Source organism: Mytilus galloprovincialis, chromosome 1, assembly GCF_965363235.1.
Source record: "Mytilus galloprovincialis chromosome 1, xbMytGall1.hap1.1, whole genome shotgun sequence".
Classification (NCBI taxonomy): Eukaryota; Metazoa; Mollusca; class Bivalvia; order Mytilida; family Mytilidae; genus Mytilus; species Mytilus galloprovincialis.
In genome coordinates this window covers 79,219,725-79,243,155 of record NC_134838.1, presented here as the reverse complement: position 1 = coordinate 79,243,155, position 23,431 = coordinate 79,219,725, and the positions used below count along the sequence as shown (strand labels likewise).

Here is a 23,431-nt window from a genome sequence, read left to right as displayed (position 1 = left end):
AGAAATATAAAAGCTTCATAGTATCTCATTTTGGCTTATAAAATTGCCTTCATTACTGATGGCCAAAGTTCCATTACTCAGGAAAAGTATTTACAACAATTTTCAAAATTGAATGGGAGCACCAAGCCCAACAATGATGTAAAATTTGATGAAAATTTATCTATTCACATTTTATAAAGATTTTATGCAACTTTGCAGAAAATCCAGGTAAAAAACATGACTTTAAATGCCATACCTCTGGGATTATTTTTTTTTTAAACCTGACCATGCTCATACTCAGAATTGATGTTTGATATGTGGAAAATTTGTTTAATTCTGACAGTAAAAGTCCCATAACCCTGAACTATATACCCCCCCCCCCCCAAAAAAAAATTTCATATAAGTTCCTGAGATTTGATCATTGCCTATGATAGATTTAGTACATGTGGAAGAATAGACAATCATAGAGGCGAGCACCCATATACCATGATAAACCTATCAATATCAGGCAGAAAAATTTGTTGGGGAAAAATAATATACAAAAATAAACTAATATAAGCAGACCCATATTCAATTATGCATAAATGTTTGTGATATAATTCTCTCTTGTTATAAATACAAATAAATCTAATTGTATAATTTGGACCCGTTACAAAAAAAACTACAATTAAATCGACAATAACATATAATGGAATGTGAAGATAAGATAAATTAATAAATTTAATATTTATAAAAAAAAAATGAATGATCAAAAATGTTTTAAATTTTAGCATAATATGTATTCATATGTAATAATATACTAACACATGCTATTTACTCTATTTCATTTCATATTCAGACCTTAATTTGGAAGGTATTATTCTCACTAGCCATATCTAATTAAAATAATTTAAGATCTTTTCATTAACCAGCTCTTTATGTCTTCGAATACTACTTTCTTGTCCTCTTCTAATTCATTATGCAGCTGGTGATAGAGTCCTTTGTATATCTGAAAGAAAAATACATTTAAAATGTAACAGTAACAAACATAAAAATATACACAGCTGAGAGATATTTTTAACGATATCTGCAGATATTTAGAAAATGCCTTTTATTCATATGATATCATTCTATCACAAACTATTAATCAAAGAGATGATAGCTCTGAGGTGGAAGAAGGTGAATAAAAGGTAACTTGAATTACCATAAAAGCAGCCCCACTAACACAGCTGCTTTGTTCCATTTATTGTTTTTGAGATACGGAGGGACATATGAAACCTCCCCTCTTTTTTTTTTCAAAAAAACTAAATATCACTAAAATAAAACTTTGAATCAAAACCAAAAAGTATACAGATCTTTATATTAATATAACAAAGAAGTGTGTAAAGTTTTAAGCAATAATCATAAATTGTTTTTGAGATATGGTGTGACATGTAAAAAACCCTCCCCCTTTTATACAAAATACTAAATAACTGAAAAATAAAATTATTAATCATCACCAAAAAGTATACAGATGTTTAGATTAATATAACAAAGTGTGTAAAGTTTTAAGCAATAATCATGAATTGTTTTTGAGATATGGCGCGACATGTAAAAACCCCCTCCCCCTTTTTTACAAAATACTCAATAACTAAAAAATGAAATTTTGAATCATCACCAAAAAGTATACAGATCTCAAGATAAATATAACTAAGAATTGTGTAAAGTTTTAAGCAATAATCAAAAACCATTTTTGATATATATACGGTGCGACATGTGAAAAAAACACCGCCCTGTTTTAGTTACAAAGTGCTGTAACTCAAAAAGTTTTAATCTTATATTCATCAAAAAGTATACAGATCATTTGACCATCATAAGAAACAACTATAATAAGTTTCATGAAATTTGGAAAGGTTGTCTCAAGTTACTGTGCGACATGTTTACGCCGAACAGACGGACGGACATTTGTATAACATAATACGTCCCGTCTAAATTTTGATGGGCGTATAAAAATCAAGTTTATATCGTTAAATTGATTATTGACAGTACATTTATATTGCCTGATAATAACAGTTGTACCGATTTAGACAAAATTCAAAAAATGTCTACCGATATGTGCTATAGGTTGCATACCGAGAGAACTTGCATTCTGCAGAAGCTGTGCATCCGTCCGATGAACTGTATATAAAAGTAAAACCAAATATTGAACATTTGTGATATGAGCTGTTTGTACATATGTGATAAGGTAGAGGCAGGGGTGTCCCCTTTATTTTTACTGTATAAAGCTTAAGTGATCCTGTCCAATTATTAAGAAGAAGAATTTGTTTGCACTTGCAGTTTTTAAATCCTATATTTATTAAAATAAATCAAATGTCCTGAAATAATTATTATCTTCCATCCATAGTTTGTCTTTACTTGTTTAGTAAACAAATTAATATCCATTTAGACCATTATTTACATTTTCACACAGGTAAACTAATTTGGCTATAAATAGATCAAAGCATATCTGTGTAGAATCTCTAATCTAAAACCGTAATTGTTATAATTTTATTTCTTTAAATAATCAAATTTAAATTTATCATATGAAAATAATCATGATTGATAAAATAGTATTGCAAAAGTTTACGTTTTCGGAAGACTATTTATGTTTAGGTCATGGTTCTAGAGGCTTCTTCACATATTTGTAAACAAACCAATATGGCCGCCACACGTGATTACCTTTGCACATGTGAAACAAATATTTCTGACAAAAGTCAGATTTCTCTTGTCAAAAGGGATTCATATTTATATTGCAATAAATTATTTAGAAGGAGGTACATTCAGTTTAGATTATATTTCTTACTCTATGAGCATTTAGAGTTTAATCAAAATTCTCCCAACAGCAACGTACTGCTCTTGTCAACTGAGTCTTGAAATAATTTTATAAATAGATTCAAACCAATTGAAGTAGAAGGGCATCTAATTCACATGACAAAGGAAAACAATGAATAAAGACAACAATTTAATAAGAAATAGATCCTTTTTATTTTTTAAAAACAAAATCTTCTTGTCTGCAAATTTGTAACTTCAAGGGCGAACATGTAAACAGGGCGAGTTGTTCTGATACAAAATTCACGCATGCATACTTCAAATATCTACAGTAAAAACATCCGGTTACAAGTAAACAAATAATGTTCATGTAGATGAGATGAAATCTAATAATTTACGTAAATAAAAGTGTACATATTTACGATTCAGTGATTGTTTTTCAATCCTTATATACGAATTAAATGATTCAGATGCTTAATCATGTGTAAAGATTGGTGTCAGGAATCAGAAGTTGTTATGAATTTGAAATTGTAAACACAGAAACGAATGCGGCATACGGAGAATTCAATGATTTTAAAGTCGGCACCATTGGCCTTCAGAAGACTTGAAGTCTTCTTCCACCAAAAATTGAAATATTTACAGAATTAGTTATATTTAACCCTTACCAAGTTTCTTATGTGCAATATCTGCAATAAAGGCATACCCAGTCAGTTAAAACACTTTTTATACTGATCTAAGATAATCTGGATTAGTTAATATCAATTGTGTCAAGTTTTATTTCATTAACTGGAGGAAATTATTTGCTGTTATACAATTTAAAAACTGTACATAGGCAATTTTCTGATTTTCTGAACTGACAAAGAGCAGTAACTCTGATAAAACATAACATTTCCTCATTTCATTATGTTCAAGTGAAGCTTCTCCTTCTGAAAAATTGATGCGGTCTACAACTAGCTTTTTTCTTTTCAGTACTGTAAATCTGATGTAGTTGCCAGTTTTTTGTCCTCTTCCACATTATATACCTGGCCAAAGTCAGGATACCTTGACTATGTATTAGTCCTTGTTTGTTTTACATTGAACTTCTCCCTTTTTTCTGGAGTTCTGACAGTTTGAATTTTCCCCTTTCAAATTATTATTATTGTTATTGCAGGATTGTATCTGTGTATTTTTCCTTTACCCTTATATTTATAAACTGAAAGTTCCTTAACTACTTTCATATTCTAAAATCAAAAATCAAAATATTTCCACCATACCTTTATTTCTTTATCTGTACTCTTAGCAAGTTCATGAAACTTTATGGCCCCTTCTACATCACATAACTTGTCTTCATCACCATGTAGTGCAAGGAATGGCCACTCGACAGTAGATTGTTTCTCTTTAATTGTGTCCATAGCTTTTAGGAAACTCACTCCCCATCTGCAACAAAAGAAATCAGTATGGTATTAGTTTTTTATAAATATAATTCATTTATCTAATCATGCTAATAGTATACACCTATTGACTGGGTGTGAGGGTAATAGCAAGTTTGTTGTCCCTGAGGTACCAACTATTGCTCGAGGCAAAGCCGAGAGCAATAGTTGGTATGCGAAGGGACAACAAACTTGCTATTACCCGCACAACCAGTCATTAGGTGTTTTATTATACTGAACAACACAGCCATTAAGTGTTTTTATATACCAAATAACTAATTTTCTAAAAGTGTATATACCTTATCTGAAAGAAAGAAAAAATGTGACATAACTTTACATGCACATGATGAACTTTACTTTTTTTAGAATTCGTTTTGTATTTATAAATATTTCATTAATTTCAATCAAGACTACAAATACTTGTGTTAAACTTTCCGTGCTTATTATAAATCCTAGTTAAAGTACACCAAACGCAAATTCACTTTTAATATACGGAGAGCGAACCCATATTATGAATAAGGTACTATATTTTAGATCTTTTAAAAAATTTCCATGAAGATATTCTTTCTCTTTTATAATTGCTTCTTGTAAGTGAAATTACAATCAAAACAAACAGATTCCACCGTTTACAATATATTATCTGACCACAGATAAATTATCACGTTGTGATTGGTTAAACGCCGTCACGTGGTGACCCCCTATGAGACTGTAGGGGGTTAGTAAGTTTCATAGGGGGTTCATGACGCGTTAATGGTGACGTCATCTATTGCTGTTGCTGTGTTTCATTGTTTATTTTTCAACAAAACGCAGCAGAAAAAGTCCAGCGTCCGATAAATTCGTTATACGGTTAACTACTGACCCCTACGGATCCATAGAGGGTGAATAAAATTCATAGGGGATTCGGCCTCCGGCCTCACCCCCTATGGATTTTACTAACCCTCTATTGATCCGTAGGGGGTCAGTAGCGAACCATATAACTTATAAGAGTGAGTTTGACGTTGCAAAGCATACGTAACCAAGCAGAGTAGTCAATGACATCATTATCGTCCAATGAAAAATAAGCATGGAAAAGTACGGGAAAGATGATTATGAAACTATTAACCGGGGCAATAGTCTTTGAAACTATTAACTGGCAAATTGTCTTTAGAATGAAATAGCACAACTATTTCATTTATTTTATATAGGAAAAAAACTCTTGAAGTATAATAATATTTACTATATTTCAGCTTTCTTGTTAGGTATTTGGAAAGAAAAGAATTCTGACAAAGTTGTTTTAAATATTTACAACTTGAAAGAGTATACATAATGAATTCATCATATATACCAGGTTTAAAACTGTGTATGCCAAACAGATGTTTTGTCTACAAAATCCTCATCTATGACACTTAAATCAAAAAGTTGAAAAGGCAACAAGTATGAAGTTAAAGAGGGTTAAATTATAAATGTATTTTGTATTTTTTTGTGTTGTTATGTTGCTGTTGCATTGACATCAACTCCACTTCTATCATGTCTATGCAGTCCTAATACATAAAAATATATTACATAAGCAAAACAGAACAGCTATAAATACTGCATCATAACAAGATCAACTTCTTCTAGCTGTTAACAAATAGACTTCTTTTACAATCTTTTTCCCAATTCCTGTAACTGGCCCTTTCCTCCATAATGACACCTTTTGACGCCACCCCCTTTACTCCATAATGACGCCTTTTGACGCCTGTGCAGTACCTCAGTTGAAACGCTTTGACTACAAAGTGTTTGCTGTAGACTTAATAAAATTTGTATCCAATATGAAAAGGAATATCATAGGAATATCCGACTTAAATTTATTTGATGAAATAGTTGTTTTTCGCAATGCCTTAATACTTTAAAGTATATTTTCAGCATTTCATTAAAAAAATCCTATGCGAATCAAGTATGCAAAAAATAAAATTCAATGGAGGAAAGGGTTAAGAGATCTATTTTGTAGTTGGATATAATTTACCTCGACCATTGAAAGCTAGCAGAAAGAGCAAATATCTGTAGATATATATGTGTAACCTTTGACCTTTATAATGTTTTATTGTTTAAAAACAGAACCAAATTGGTAATTGGCACATGGACTATCCTTCAATAACTAAGGAAATCCCATTTATCGATTATCACACTACTGTTGTTGTTTTTTTGTGATTTTCTCTGAAATATCTCTCTTTAAACCCAGAGATAGATGTCTTTTCTTAAAGATTATGTATGACAAAGGATGCTTAATTAGAGTATAAATATTTCTTATAACAGGGAATTACTCAAAATCCATGAGTGTGTTCTGTAATGTAAATGTTAACATGTTGGTCTCTCTGACAACTGACACAAAAAAATGTAAATCATACTAGTCATTATCGTGATTATAGAAAGCACTGTGAAAACTTGATCAGAGGTAAATAATAATGTGAGAATCAAAATCAATTTCTCATGTCAAATGAAGGTCAAAGCCATCAATTACTCTAAAACCTATTCTGTACTCACCTTGCCTTCAGACCATGATGCCAGACTAATGGATCATCATCATATCTTTTAACCTAAACAAAATGAACAGCAAGTTTACACATTGATTTCATTTATACATTTAACATTTAATTTAACTCAAGTTTTCCACAGATTAATCAAACAGAACAGAATTTTAAAACTTCAAATTTCTTTGCCAATTTCTGCAATGACAAAAATGAATGACTATCATACATACTTTTGGCAAAACAGAAACAAAACTGTGAATTTAAAGTTAATGGACACAAAAAAAAAAATAAACAGCAAATTTTTATATGTTACTTATGTAAATAAATAATATATGGGTTTATACATTTTTTAAACAATGAAATATATTTATATGAAAAATAATGTCCTATTTCTCATAAATTATTAATACACATCATGTACACACATACTTTAAAACCATAGGTAGAAATAAAAGAAAGTGTATTTTTAGCATGTTTAGCATATTTAGCATGTTTAGAGTTCTTTAAAGTTTAAAAATAAGATTTAAAAAAAATAGATTTTAGAATGATGCCTAAGGTTGCATATAATCTGTATATTATATACAAATGATAGGAACAATGACAATTAGTTTCTAAATTTGGCATAGTAATCAAAAAGATGTTTTATGTTTCTAACAATAAAAGTTAACTGAAGGAGATATAAAAAATAACCAAGGAAATGAAGTGAAAGTATTGACCACCAGCAAAATATCATTCTAGACAAAATTGCAACTACATGTAATTATACTAGCACATACATGACATATTGTTCCTGAATATTAATAAAAATATTGTTTATTTCTAGAAAAAAAGATATTATTGGTATATTCATAATATCATATATAATAATTGAGCATGTGTTACTTGAAATACTACCATATTACAAGCAAATCTTTTCGTTTTAAGTTTTATTCTGACAAATTGCAGGGCAATCTATACAGGCAATTTTAAAATATCCTTTAACTGAGAATATTACTGTAATGTAATTATTCATTTTTTGGTGTGCCTTGTTGTCCTTGTAATTGTTGGAAATCTTTCAAACTATGTTAATGTATGTGATTAACTGTAGGTCTTATAATAAGTAGCTGTTATATATTTCCTTATCAAATGCATATTCCACCCAGCCGCAATTTTGTGTCTGTCCCAAGTCAGGAGCCTCTGGCCTTTGTTTGTCTTGTATGATTTTTAATTTAAGTTTCTTGTCTATAATTCAGAGTTTAGTATGAGGTCCATTATCACTGTACTAGTATACATATTTTTTAAGGGGCCAGCTGAAGGAAGCCTACGGGTACGGGAGTTTCTCGCTACATTGAAGACCTATTAGTGGCCTTCGGTTGTTGTCTGCTCTATGGTCGGGTTGTTGTCGCTTTGACACATTCCCCATTTCCTTTCTCAATTTTACACTTTTTTTCCATTCTAGTTATCTACATGTACTGCAAATCAAAATTTTGTGCCTTTTAATTCAAATATTTAAAGAAAAATAATGTTGGTTTTTTTTTTACATAAATGTATACAGATATTCGGTACAGTTTACCTTCTATACAGTTAGGTGATAATTCCACGCTGGTGTCACCTCAAAACAACAGTGCTTAAACAAAAATGTTAGTATAAAGAAATTTAATAACAACATGAAAAGTACGTGCAGAAGGGAGAAATTAAATTACAGGACTGGTGTATATTACTTAATATAAATATAACATAAACATATGTGCTACATACACCCAGGAATACAGAGATATTGTTATCAAAAATGTAGGTATCATTTTGACTAAGAAAATCAGAGTAGAAATTATGAAGCATGTAAAAAAAAATATTGATATAATTGATTTTATTGTCATTAAGACATAAATGACCATAAGGGGATGATTACTTTAAAAGAATTGGTAAATTCTAATGAATATTAAATCGACAGTAACAAGATTTTTACTTTGAAAACTTTAATAAAAAATTTTCATTTTTCTGTCTTGAATGAGCATACCTAGTCAATGATTGATTTTGAAGAGATGGCACATCTATATAAAAAAGAAGATATATTTTTTTCAAGTATTTGCCATTTATTCATGTGATCATAATTAGTGTTTCAAATACATTTTAATAAATGATCGAAACAATTTTATCTTAATACACCTTAAAAAAATTCTTTCATTCAATCCTACTGCAACATGAGACACTTATACATATTCTTAGCCAACAAACAAACAAATATAAAGCAACAGCTAGCTTTTGAAAAAGATGAAATCAGCAGTTAGTAAAATTATAGCAAGACACAGTAGGATTAGTTGAATATATACATATATGTATATATATATATATAAAACATGGTGTATTTACCACAGCAGCATCTCTTGACAAGCCTTTTGAATCAAGCTTTATAACACACAGCTGTGGAAGTATTTTAGCTGCTATTTTGCCTAGGAAAATCTAAAAAGTAAAAAACAGATTATTTTTAGAGATGAAAAATATGTTAACCAATATGGTAAATGGTTAATGTAGAAAAATAGTCAGAATGTTTCAATTGTTTATTAATATCAGTATATAATTAACAGCTGCGCCATGAGAGCATGATACGCCCATCACATTTTCAAAGAATAAAGATCAATAAAGTTCAATTAATTCTCAATGTCATATTAGAAGTTTAGAAGGAGCTTACATCAATAGATATAAACAATTCACCAAAGTTTCAAGAGAACTGCTGTCAGCAATTTTTAGTTATTGTCTGAAAACTGGAAAATCCCCCCTTTTTTAATGAATAAAACCCCACAACTCAGAAATGTAAATTGTAAAATTTATAAAATTCTAAAGGGAGCTTACATCATTAGATATAAACAATTCCCCAAAGTTTCATAAGAACTGCTGAAAGAATTTTAGAGTTTTTGTCTGAAAAACTCGAAAAATCCCCCTTTTTTATGAATAAAACCCTTTAACTCTGAAAAGTTACATCTAAAATTTATAAAATAAAAAGGGAGCTAGTGTCAATAGATAAAAACAATTCACCACAATTTCTTGCAAGTTGGTGAAAGCACTCTTGAGTTATTGTCCGAAAACTGGAAAATCCCCCTTTTAATGAAAAAAAATCCATAACTCGGAAACATAAAATCTAAAATTTATAAACATGTAAAGGAACTCATGTCAATAGATATAAACAATTCATTACAATATCTTGCAAGTTGGTGAAAGCATTCTTAAGTTATTGTCAGAAAACTAGAAAATCACCCTTTTTTCAATGAATAAAACCCCATAACTCGGAAACATAAAATTTAAAATTTATAAAGAACAAAAGGGAGCTCCCGACAATAGATAAAAACAATTCACAAAAGTTTTATGCAAATTGGTTTAAGAGATTTTTGGATAGGATTGCTTTAAGGCAATCTGTAGACTTATACCACAGACTCAGGGCCATGCCCTCACGTCAACCGTTTTATTCTAAACATCAAGGAACATCTCAGATTCTTGAGATAGTCTTGCTTTAAATGATATAAAAAACAAAAGGATTGAATTTAAACAACTGTCCTATAATGTTCTTCTCATAATTTTCATGTGTCGATATTTCCCTTGACTTGTATGCATGTTTTTAACAACACGGAAAATCAGAATTAAGCAGTATTTATATTTAGTGTTTTAATAAATTTAGAAACACATCAGAGGGAATTCCACAGTTTTGATAACATGGGAGAGTTCTCTGAATTCCGATCGATTACTCTATTTCTGTCATATAAGAACTGAAGTAGAGTTTTCATATATGTCACCATTATGAAACTGATATTTAATATTATCAATGATTATATTCTATAAAGAAATGGAGGTTGTTTAATTAACATTTAATATAAGTCCTTGCTACAAATCACAAGTCTAGGGTTTGTTTATGTAATTATGCGCATGCGTATAGTTTTCTTGACTTGAAGGGGTATCAGATTGAATGTTGCTCTGGATTCCCCACTCCATTGATTAATTTGAAACTCACGAGATCCTTTCTATTCCGTCTGCTATTGAGGGTTATTGTTCTTGCATAATTTTAAATCATATGCATCATTTAAATTAAAATAAATGTAGTCCACAATGTAAAGGTGTAATTAGAACACCCCTTCAGCCAAAATGGAGTCTTCCATATTATTGCTTCGAGTTGTCTCCCTTCCGTAAGTAACTTGAATCGTCAAACAACGATACGTCGAGAAAAATTAACTTGTTCTGTCCATAGACGTAGTATTATATTAAAACCGATCGCAATTTAAACAGAGGAATGTGTACGGAAAGGAGTCATGCCCACTGACCCAAAGGAAAATAAATATTTAAAGAGTTAGGAATAGGGGTTCCACCTAGAATTCATGTAGGAAAATAGGTGATAAGGTAGGAAGTGAAATACCTTCTCTCACTCTCAGTGACTGCTGTGGAAAGTAAATTTGGAATTAATAGTACAAATATAAAAGACAATAAGTACATTGTTCATACACTTGTATTGAGGATTGGCTATTTTTAAAGTTGAATAACTATACAGATTACGTAAATTACATTTTACGAGCATTTTTAACGTGCAGTTGAATTATTTTTGAAAATAATACTAATACATGTATCAATGAAAACAATGGCAATCCTATCCCTCAGAGCAATCTGCTCTTTGATTGAGTTTATGTCCGACATGTTGAAGATGGACGGACAACGGTATACCATGATATGTCCAGTTAACGGGCGTATAAAATTGTTCAGCTCAAATAAGTACCGGTCTGCAAGGCCATGCTCTCAAAGAAAACATTAAGAAACCAAAATTTCCCTCAAATTTTAGTGTTTCAATAGCTGCTGTTACTGTGTCTTTTAAACTAGTGACATAAATAAATTGCTATCACAGAGATGTCTCCCCTTTTTGTAATTTTTATTATGCAAATGTTGAAATCAAAATAGCAATACTTTAACATCTTACACAAGTTATGAACATGATGAAAATATTCAAAGTCAATGAACCATGACTGAGTTACATGGCTAAACAATCTCCATGTAAATGAGAAGTGACAATGCTTATACAACCGCATACCAAATACCATCATGACCATTGACTTATCATAAGTTGTTCCTGAATCTAAATGCAAACATTAACTAGTAAACTATAGAAAAGTCAATAAGAGGGGATGGAGCTATATAATCTCCACAGAAACAATACTTGCAAATGCCAATAAATTTGCATACCAAATAATGAAATATCATTGACTTAACATTAGCAGTTCATCTTAAACAGATCTAATCACAAACTAATACATGTAAACAAAGATAAGTTTCAAAGTCATTAGACTGTGACTGAGGGGTGAGGCCAAATATTCTCCATGGAAATGAGATGTGCCAATGCTTATACAACTGAATACCAATTAACATTGGCCTACCACTAATGGTTCCCCTTGAATTGACCTATTCACAAACTAATACATGATAACTCAGAAAAAAGTTTCAAAGTCAATAGACCATGACTAAGGGGGTTGAGCCAAATTTTCTCAATGGAAATGAGATATTCCGATGCTTACACAACTACATACCAAATATCACTGATCTACCATATGTGGTTCCCCATAAACTGACCTAATCACAAACTAATACATGTAAAATAAGCAAAAGTTTCAAAGTCAATAAACCATGACTAAGGGGGCGGAGCTTTATTATCTCCATGGAAATGAGGTATGCTGATGCTTACACAAGTGTATACCAAATATCATTGACCTACCACTTGTGGTTCCCCATAAACTGACCTAATCTCAAACTAATACATGTAAAATAAGCAAAAGTTTCGAAGTCAGTAGACCATGACTGAGGGGGCAGGGCCATATAATCTCCATGGAAAGGAGATGTGCCAATGCTTATACAACTGCATACCAAATATGATTTACCTACCACTAGTGGTTTCCCATAAACTGGCCTAATCACAAACTAAAACATGTAAAATAAGCAAAAGTTTCAAAGTCAATAAACCATGACTAAGGGGGCGGAGCTTAATTATCTCCATGGAAATGAGGTATGCTGATGCTTACACAACTGTATACCAAATATCATTGACCTACCACTTGTGGTTCCCCATAAACTGACCTAATCTCAAACTAATACATGTAAAATAAGCAAAAGTTTCAAAGTCAATAGACCCACGTGAATAGACCATGTCTGAGGGGGCAGGGCCATATAATCTCCATGGAAAGGAGATGTGCCAATGCTTATACAACTGCATACCAAATATGATTTACCTACCACTTGTGGTTTCCCGTAAACTGACCTAATCTCAAACTAATACAAGTAAAATAAGCAAAAGTTTCGAAGTCAATAGACCATGACTGAGGGGGCAGGGCCATATAATCTCAATGGAAAGGAGATGTGCCAATGCTTATACAACTGCATACCAAATATGATTGACCTACCACTTGTGGTTCACCATAAACTAGACCTAATCACAAACTAATACATTGTTGCCGCCGCTGTCGCCACCCGAAACAGCATACCTATGTCTCACTTTTTGACTCCCAACTCTTCATGCTCTTCATCTGTCAAAATTTTTGATCCACTGACTCTTTAAAGCTTTGGTTAGAAACCCTAAGCATACACGTTTTTTTTCCATCATTATTGGTTGATATAAAAATTCTCTTTCTCAATCAACTATTTATGAAAATAAAGCACAATAAAGATAAATGGTATGTTTCTTAACATTAACTGAATTTTCAGATAATGGTGTTGCATCAAAGAATTCAATAGTAAGTTCTTAAAATAATCAGAAGCACAGACATCTTTGAGTGTCTTTTCTAAACAACTCACCTTCACTGGAGATGCTGCATCAGGACTTGGAATGAGTGCTGGACCAATTAATATCACACCAGTAAAGTAATCTGGTCTCTCTAGTCCACATAAAACAGAAATGGTTCCTCCCTACGTGAAAAGAAAAAGGTGAATTAATGATGTGTTATGATAAAGAAAATATACTTTAAGCATGTTAAGATAGACTTTTCTCTAAATTAATTTCGTTAACATACTCACATGATGTTTATCTATTTTGAATTGTATGCTTCAAGCTTTAATAAACAGTTTTAATCAACTAAGTAAAACAAAGAAGATGAGAAAATTGAAGTTTTAAGACAATAGACCGGACTGTTCTAGATATAAATAAATGGGGAATATGTACATGGGACACAGATAAAGGTCCCACTTGCACTTAATGACAACATAAATAACAGAAAAATTGAGACAACCTAATTTAGTGGGTCTCATTGGGGTCTAAGCATGATGCGGGATTGCCGATTTTTTGTAAGCGTGACGCGTGAAAGCCTCCAATTTTTGTGCTGTGAAAACGGGAAATAAAGTCGAGTGGGACACGGGAAATTACAAAAAAATGAGAATTGCTTACGTACATAGTGTAAGCAGGATACAGGAATCTGACAAAACAGTAAGCGGGATCCGGGATCAGAACCCCCCAATGAGACCCCCAATTTAGAACTTACTCAGTGTTTTGTAGTTATAAGCATAGTGTATTTATAAGTATAAAAGTTTCATAACAGAGCCCAAAAAATTAACATTCAGACATTTCATGTTTCCAGTCTTTGTGGTTGGTCATTAATGGGATAAAACAACAAAGCTGTCTGAACTATGGGTTTTGTATAAGGAATTTGAATATCTAGTTGCTCATACCTATTTTAATAAAAGTAAGCAATATATGCATGTCTGAAGAAACATTTACAAAGTGTTAGAAAAAACGAGACAAAACAAACATGTGATAAATAAACATTAATTTTGCTCAAACTCTTTTTACTTTGTTTACTAGATTTGGACATTTTAGTAATTTATACTGAGTACATAGTTAATAATTACCATAGAATGACCAATAATAAAGATAGGAGTATTGTCAGGAAAGTTTTTCTTCACTCCATCTACATGCTGGAATACATCATTTACATATGTGTCAAACGTCTCTACATGAACTCTATCTCCATCACTCTGTCCATGACCAACTGTAAACAAATTATGTAAGGAAAATCAGAGGTTCTGTAATATACGACATATTCAATTTCAGTTACCGGTATATATATTTATATACATGTATAAGCTTTCATTATACATGTTACAGGTATTGAATATTCAAATTATCAAAGAAATATAAAACCAATGAAATAAAGTCAATAGAAAGCAGAAAATCAATCAAATATTGTTAATACATGTACATTTTTTGTAAATAGCAAAATGATTCCCTTAAGGATATACTTAGGTGAGGTTTTGGAACTTGTGTCAAATATTCAGACTTCTTGGTGTTTTTCCATACAATACCAGGTAAAATATTTTGCCCCGCAACACCCATTTATTTTTTCATATCAGACTTTATATCTCATGAAATGTCATTTACAAAAATTTTAGAAGATTCTTCATTTTCTTTGTTTTGTTTTGAGACCCAAATAATACCAATACAAATATCAGGTAAAAGTCCGAGTCAGCATTTTCCCGCCATATTTTAAATCTCAAATATCTCAGAAAGGAGGTCCATGACCTATCAATAATTCTAGCTTATTTTTATCCTTAACGGATGCTCTACCGTCTTAAAAAGTATCTATTTGAGTTTCTTAATTTCTTAATTTTCACCTAAGTACATCTTTAAGCTTATAACTTGAGAAAATAGGATTTAGATCTCTAGTTTCATGTACATGACATGCATGAATTCAGTCCAAATTCTATCTAATTGATCTTAAAAATATAAAGAAAAATGTAAGAAAGAAGAAGTTATTCTGCCAATTTACAAAAGTGTTGTTAGTTTCTGGCTTCAATTTTGTTCTCCTGCATTCCTGAGAGCCCTTTACATATAAACATTTTATGGCAAGATCTTTTTACCTTTCTTAAGTATCAGGTATTATTTCATTTTTTTGTATACATGGTATAGGGTACAAGTTGCTTTGTTTAATGTTGTGTAGACTGTTATTTGTTTTTTCTCAATGTTTTTTTGTATACATGGTATAGGGTACAAGTTGCTTTGTTTAATGTTGTGTAGACTGTTATTTGTTTTTTCTCATTGTTTTTTTTGTATACATGGTATAGGGCACATGTTGCTTTGTTTAATGTTGTGTAGACTGTTATTTGTTTTTTTCTCATTGTTTTTTTTTGTATACATGGTATAGGGTACATGTTGCTTTGTTTAATGTTGTGTAGACTGTTATTTGTTTTTTCTCATTGTTTTTGTGTAGACATGGTATAGGGTACAAGTTGCTTTGTTTAATGTTGTGTAGACTGTTATTTGTTTTTTCTCATTGTTTTTTTTGTATACATGGTATAGGGCACATGTTGCTTTGTTTAATGTTGTGTAGACTGTTATTTGTTTTTTCTCATGGTTTTTTTGTATACATGGTATAGGGTACAAGTTGCTTTGTTTAATGTTGTGTAGACTGTTATTTGTTTTTTCTCATTGTTTTTTTGTATACATGGTATAGGGTACAAGTTGCTTTGTTTAATGTTGTGTAGACTGTTATTTGTTTTTTTCTCATTGTTTTTTTGTATACATGGTATAGGGTACATGTTGCTTTGTTTAATGTTGTGTAGACTGTTATTTGTTTTTTTCTCATTGTTTTTTTGTATACATGGTATAGGGTACATGTTGCTTTGTTTAATGTTGTGTAGACTGTTATTTGTTTTTTTCTCATTGTTTTTTTGTATACATGGTATAGGGTACATGTTGCTTTGTTTAATGTTGTGTAGACTGTTATTTGTTTTTTCTCATGGTTTTTTTGTATACATGGTATAGGGCACATGTTGCTTTGTTTAATGTTGTGTAGACTGTTATTTGTTTTTTTCTCATTGTTTTTTTGTATACATGGTATAGGGTACATGTTGCTTTGTTTAATGTTGTGTAGACTGTTATTTGTTTTTTCTCATTGTTTTTTTGTATACATGGTATAGGGTACAAGTTGCTTTGTTTAATGTTGTGTAGACTGTTATTTGTTTTTTCTCATTGTTTTTTTGTATACATGGTATAGGGTACATGTTGCTTTGTTTAATGTTGTGTAGACTGTTATTTGTTTTTTCTCAATGTTTTTTGTATACATGGTATAGGGTACAAGTTGCTTTGTTTAATGTTGTGTAGACTGTTATTTGTTTTTTTCTCATTGTTTTTTTGTATACATGGTATAGGGTACATGTTGCTTTGTTTAATGTTGTGTAGACTGTTATTTGTTTTTTCTCATTGTTATTTTGTATACATGGTATAGGGTACAAGTTGCTTTGTTTAATGTTGTGTAGACTGTTATTTGTTTTTTCTCATTGTTTTTTTGTATACATGGTATAGGGTACAAGTTGCTTTGTTTAATGTTGTGTAGACTGTTATTTGTTTTTTTCTCATTGTTTTTGTGTAGACATGGTATAGGGTACATGTTGCTTTGTTTAATGTTGTGTAGACTGTTATTTGTTTTTTCTCATTGTTTTTTGTATACATGGTATAGGGTACATGTTGCTTTGTTTAATGTTGTGTAGACTGTTATTTGTTTTTTTCTCATTGTTTTTTTTGTATACATGGTATAGGGTACATGTTGCTTTGTTTAATGTTGTGTAGACTGTTATTTGTTTTTTTCTCATTGTTTTTTTTGTATACATGGTATAGGGTACATGTTGCTTTGTTTAATGTTGTGTAGACTGTTATTTGTTTTTTCTCATTGTTTTTTTGTATACATGGTATAGGGTACATGTTGCTTTGTTTAATGTTGTGTAGACTGTTATTTGTTTTTTTCTCATTGTTTTTTTGTATACATGGTATAGGGTACATGTTGCTTTGTTTAATGTTGTGTAGACTGTTATTTGTTTTTTCTCATGGTTTTTTTGTATACATGGTAAAGGGCACATGTTGCTTTGTTTAATGTTGTGTAGACTGTTATTTGTTTTTTCTCATTGTTTTTTTGTATACATGGTATAGGGTACATGTTGCTTTGTTTAATGTTGTGTAGACTGTTATTTGTTTTTTCTCATTGTTTTTTTGTATACATGGTATAGGGTACATGTTGCTTTGTTTAATGTTGTGTAGACTGTTATTTGTTTTTTCTCATTGTTTTTTGTATACATGGTATAGGGTACATGTTGCTTTGTTTAATGTTGTGTAGACTGTTATTTGTTTTTTCTCATTGTTTTTTGTATACATGGTATAGGGTACATGTTGCTTTGTTTAATGTTGTGTAGACTGTTATTTGTTTTTTCTCAATGTTTTTTTGTATACATGGTATAGGGTACAAGTTGCTTTGTTTAATGTTGTGTAGACTGTTATTTGTTTTTTCTCATTGTTTTTTTGCATTTTTCCTTGATTTTGTCTGTTTCTATTTTACTTATACATGTAAGATGAGTTTTAGTCTTTCCTTTTTGACATTTATCCGTCACTTTTTTGTACATAAATATTAATACTGTCATATGATTTAAGAATGATGGGGAGCTTGAACAGATGGAGTGTAATCCATCAAGCTGCTTTAGCTTCCTAATAGAAGAGCTAGGTCTCATCACATAACTGTCAGTAAAAGTTTACCATGATCATGTGCAAAAACATAGAATCCGTTGTCTATCAAGTACATGGCAAGTTCTGTGTAACATAGGCAGTGTTCTGCTGCTCCATGACAAATGAATACAAGTCCCCTAAAATTAATACATGTCATATCAAAATAAATATGTTCAAAATTACAATAACAGAAATCTATCATTCCTTCTGTTGACAAGGCAAAACAAACTTGTCAATTATATTTTTATATGAATTACATACATTATTTTGTACATGTATAGTTTGAAAACTTAGACTTGGCATGTTAAGAGAGAGGGGTCATGATCACTAAATCCTGGCTTGAAACATGAAAAACTGAGATCCCGAAGTTAAAGAAATTTAAATCCCTACATCCTAAAATTTGAAAAAAAGAATTCCAGGATCCTGAAAGGATCAATTCTGAAATCCTGAGCATAAAACACCTGATTCTGAAGTCTGGATAATGATCCTACACCCCCTCCAATAATTGTACCATGTGTTACTAATCTTGAAAGAATTACATTGTGTGAATCTGTCAGATACATTATAAAACTATCTTGTGTAAGAATGTGACAATGTATACTTTGTATAACTTAGTTAACTATATTTCAACAATCAGAGTTATTTCTCTTTATTCATTAACTGAAATTTTATGATTTTTTTAATGACTTTTTTTTTATGTCAACTACACTTTATCTATTTAACATAATCAGAGCGACAAGAGTGAGAAAGTTTGGTATGAAAGTGTGAATAATCATGTTAAATTTAATAGTGCCAGATAGGGCCCTGTGATTAGGAAATAAAGAATTTGAATTACTAGACATCACAAAGGTCCCTGTAAATTTTGAGTAAATTGACATGAATTTTGATTGACATCATAGATTCATAATACATGTAATAGTGAGCATCTGACATCACTATGGAAAGTGATTGTTATGTGAATTCAATAGTTCAAGAGCCAGATTCTCTGGTAAAGCGGTAGTCCAAATAATTATAAACGTCTGGCAACAATGGGCAAGGCTATTTTATTTTTTTTCTGGGACGCCTTCCTACTACCTAGGAACGTCCCAGAAAAAAAAATAGCCCTACCAGACTTCATAACTATTTAGACTAGTAAAGCGGCACAGATTTCCAAATCACAATAAGGTCTAATGTTTACAATGTAAAAGAGAAAGTGATAAGAATCATACATTTGTATATGTCATATAAATGTGGAAGACTTCAAATCAGCCATGACTGCATGAGTTCTTCACATTCATCCTGTTTGAAAAAAAACATGGCTTCAATGAACTTTTACCAATACACGTACAGAGGGAGTAATACAAATATATTAGCTCAAACATGTACAGCAATTACAATTTACAGAAAACCTGTTTATTATCAAAACATTATTCAAATGAATCAATGTCTTCTATACTAATTTCTAAACTTATTACCTAGTAGAACTACTGTCTGTTTGTTGTTCTTCGTTCCAGTAACGACAGTATAATTTTTTCCCATCATTATTTACAATTTTTTTCTCAAATCTTTCGATCGTATCGGTTGTCATTTTCAGGGACACTACAACGACAGGGGATAGAAACGAGTCAAATCGCGTACTTTACTGTTACTTGTAAAATTTATTATCTTCCTCCTAGCAAATATTTCTATATTACGGAAGCCTTTTAGGGCCATGCTAGTCTAGTTTTTACAATTTGATATAATAAATTATCAATTTGATGTAACAAATTATTTAAATTATAAATTTGATATAACAAATAATAAATTTGATATAGTCAATTTGATATAACAGATTCTCTTATGGTTGGGGCCTGTTATCCAACTCCCACGTGAATAGATATTTTTCGTATCACACCATACGGAGTGTGATATGAAAAAGTGATATTTATAGGTTTCATAACGAGTGAGAATTAGATATTATACAATTACTGTCTTTTGATGAGGTAAATATGCGGTTTTATTGACTTTTGAAAAAATGATATTCACTGAGGCCGACGGCCGAAGTGAATATCAGTTTTTCAAAAGTCAATAAAACCCCATATTTACAGAAACAAAAGACAGTAATTGTTTTATTCCATAGTCCGAGAGAAGAAAATGTATCTAATGACAAACATATACCAAATTTTTTTTTACATGCAACATTTTACCATAACGTTGCATGTAAAAGCGCGCGACGTTTAGCGCGGTGAATTACACTTTCTCAGGTGAATATGCTTTTTTATTCAAAATCCAATTCATATAGAGAAACCTACTAAAATAATACTAATATGGAATAACGATTGATATCAACTCGAGTTATTTAATTTCAATAATAATAAACGAGCCTATGGCGAGTTTATTATTATTGAAATTAAATAACGAGAGTTGATATCAAGCGATATCTAATTCTCACAAGTTGTTAAACCTATTTCTCTTATGGCAAAAAGTTGTATGTGCGTGGCCTATTTGTTGCGAGTTGTGTTGCTACGGCCGTTTTTCTTTGCAACGCGTACTTGTTTACTTATGACAGATATTTATAATTTTTTAAAGTAAAATTTACCAAAATCGTCTAGGGATCATCAAATTAACGTAATTTTGATATCACTTTTTCATATCACACTCCGTACGGTGTGATACGAAAAATATCTGTTCACGTGGGAGTTAGATATAAACAGGCCCCAATCATAAGAGAAAACAAATTATTTATTTGATATCAAATTATCAATTCGATTGAACAGATTATAATTATTTGATATAACAATTTATGAATTTGATATAACAAAAAAGGAAATTTGGTATGCATGGATAAGGGTTATCCCCCTTCTATATTAAGGTGCTCAGATTATACTCGTGTGGTTTTAACAGAAATTGAAAGTCCACAATCATTCAAAATCTCACGCATGTTTCTTTATTTTCAATAAAAAATCAAAATCAAAAATATATGTTGAAACATTAATTTATTTAAGACAAATGCAGTGATGAATTGAATGATGTCTAATAAATCCTTTCATAGATATAGGAAGATGTGGTAGGTGAGTGCCAATTCTCCATCCAAGTAACAATTTATAAAAGTAAAACATAATAAATCAAGGTACGGCCTTCAACACGGACCCTTAGCTCACACCAAACAACAAGCTATAAAGGGCCCTAAAAATACTAGTGTAAAGCCTTTCAAACGGGAAAATCAACGGTCTTATCTGTATAAAACTAGAGGCTCCAAAGAGCCTGTGTCGCTCACCTTGGTCTATGCGCACATAAAACAAAGGACACAGATGGATTTTTGACAAAATTGTGTTTTGGTGATGGTGATGTGTTTGTAGATCTTACTTTACTGAAAATTCTTGCTACTTACAATTTTCTCCATCTATAACAAACTTGGCCCTTTAGTTTTAAACTTCAGATACAGAGTAAAATGTTTTGTAAAAATTAACAAAAATTTGGCAAATTAATGAAAATTGTTAAAAATTGACTATAAAGGGCAATAACTTCTTAAGGGGTGAACTGCCCATTTTGGTCATGTTGGCTTATTTTTAGATCTTACTTTGCTGAACATTATTCCTGTTACAGTTTATATCTATCTATAATAGTATTCAAGATAATAACCAAAAACGGGAAAATTTCTTTTAAAATTACCAATTAGGTGGCAAAACAATTTAACCTCTTGTCAGATTTGCTCTAAATGCTTTTGTTTCAGAGTTATAAGCCAACATCTACATTTTATCCTATGTTCTATTTTTAGCTATGGTGGCCATCTTGAATGGTTGGCTGGGTCACCGCACACATTTTTAAACTAGATACCCTTATAATGATTGTGACTAAGTTTGGTTAAATTTGACCCAGTGGTTTCAGAGGAGAAGATTTTTGTTAAAGATTACAAACATTTACGAAAAAATGGTAAAAAATGACTATAAAGGGAGATAACTCCTTTAGGGGTCAACTGACCATTTTGGTCATGTTGACTTATCTGTAGATCTTACTTTGCTGAACATTATTGTTGTTTACAGTTTGTCTCTATCTATAATAATATTCAAGATAATAACCAAAAACGGCAAATTTTCCTTAAAATTACCAATTCAGGGACAGCAACTCAACAACCGGTTGTCCGATTCATCTGAAAAATTTCAGGGCAGATAGGTCTTAAATTGATAAACAAATTAACCCAATGTCAGATTTGCTCTAAATGCTTTGGTTTCAGAGTTATAAGCCAAAATCTACATTTTACCCCTATGTTCTATTTTTAGCCATGGTGGCCATCTTGATTGGTTGGCTGGGTCACCGGACACAAAAGTTTTAAAAAAAGATACCCCAATGATGATTGTGGCCAAGTTTGGTTAAATTTGGCCCAGTAGTTTGAGAGGAGAAGATTTTTGTGCCAGGTGAGCTAAAACCGAGAAACGAGAAACACGTACAAATAGCATAAACAAACGACAACTACTGTACATCAGATTCCTACTTAGGACAGGTGCAAACTTTACAGCGGGATTAAACATGTTCCTATTGTAATTAATAAAGCAACATGCCAGGATTTTTTTTGGAAGGAAAAGTTTTTTTTATCCTTGCATGTTCCTATGTTCACAAAAAAAAAACACCAGCATCTCAATAGAACTCTTCGTTTCGCTTTGACTTGAAAATATGCAATATAAATTGATCAAATAGTCATTAGACCCCCTTTCTCTCTTATATTTCTTCGTTCTAAGGCATCAGGTCCCATATGCGAAATTGAGAAACAAGTCCCGATAATTGTCTCAAATAAAAGGGAAAGGGGAGAAGAGTTAGTTATAGAAACATTAAACCTGTAAATTGAGTTAAGAAAAACATTAAACCTGTAAATTGAGTTAAGAAAAACATTAAACCTGTAAATTGAGTTAAGAAAAACATTATATATTTGTTACTGTATACGTCAGATGAACAATCAATTAATACAAGAAATGCGCCAGTTCGGGTTATATATGCAACTTTAAATTAATCATTATTTTGATAAAATCACACTATTTGTAGAGAAATTTACAATTTGTTGTATCAAATTGATAATTTATTTTATTCTATATTGGTATTATTTTAGTAGGTTTCTCTATATGAATTGCATTTTGAATAAAAAAGCATATTCACCTGAGAAAGTGTTATTCACCGCGCTAAACGTCACGCGCTTTTACATGCAACGTTATGGTAAAATGTTTCGTGTAAAATTAGTTTTGGTATATGTTTGTCATTAAATACATTTTCTTTTCTCGGAATATGGAATAAAACAATTACTGTCTTTTGTTTCGGTAAATATGGGGTTTAATTGACTTTTGAAAAACTGATATTCACTT

General features: G+C 31.0%; 1 protein-coding gene across 1 annotated transcript; it reads right to left on the bottom strand.

Moving 5' to 3' along the window:
* Window positions 1-373: 373 nt before the first annotated feature.
* LOC143085183 (monoglyceride lipase-like) lies at window positions 374-19,730 on the bottom strand. The gene is made up of 8 exons (XM_076261415.1): window positions 19,577-19,730; window positions 18,153-18,259; window positions 14,483-14,622; window positions 13,436-13,546; window positions 8,993-9,082; window positions 6,657-6,709; window positions 3,999-4,161; window positions 374-967 (listed from the first exon to the last, which is right to left on the bottom strand). Exons 1-8 carry the CDS (start codon window positions 19,687-19,689, stop codon window positions 869-871), a joined length of 876 nt encoding a protein of 291 aa, XP_076117530.1. The 5' UTR covers window positions 19,690-19,730; the 3' UTR covers window positions 374-868.
* Window positions 19,731-23,431: the final 3,701 nt, after the last annotated feature.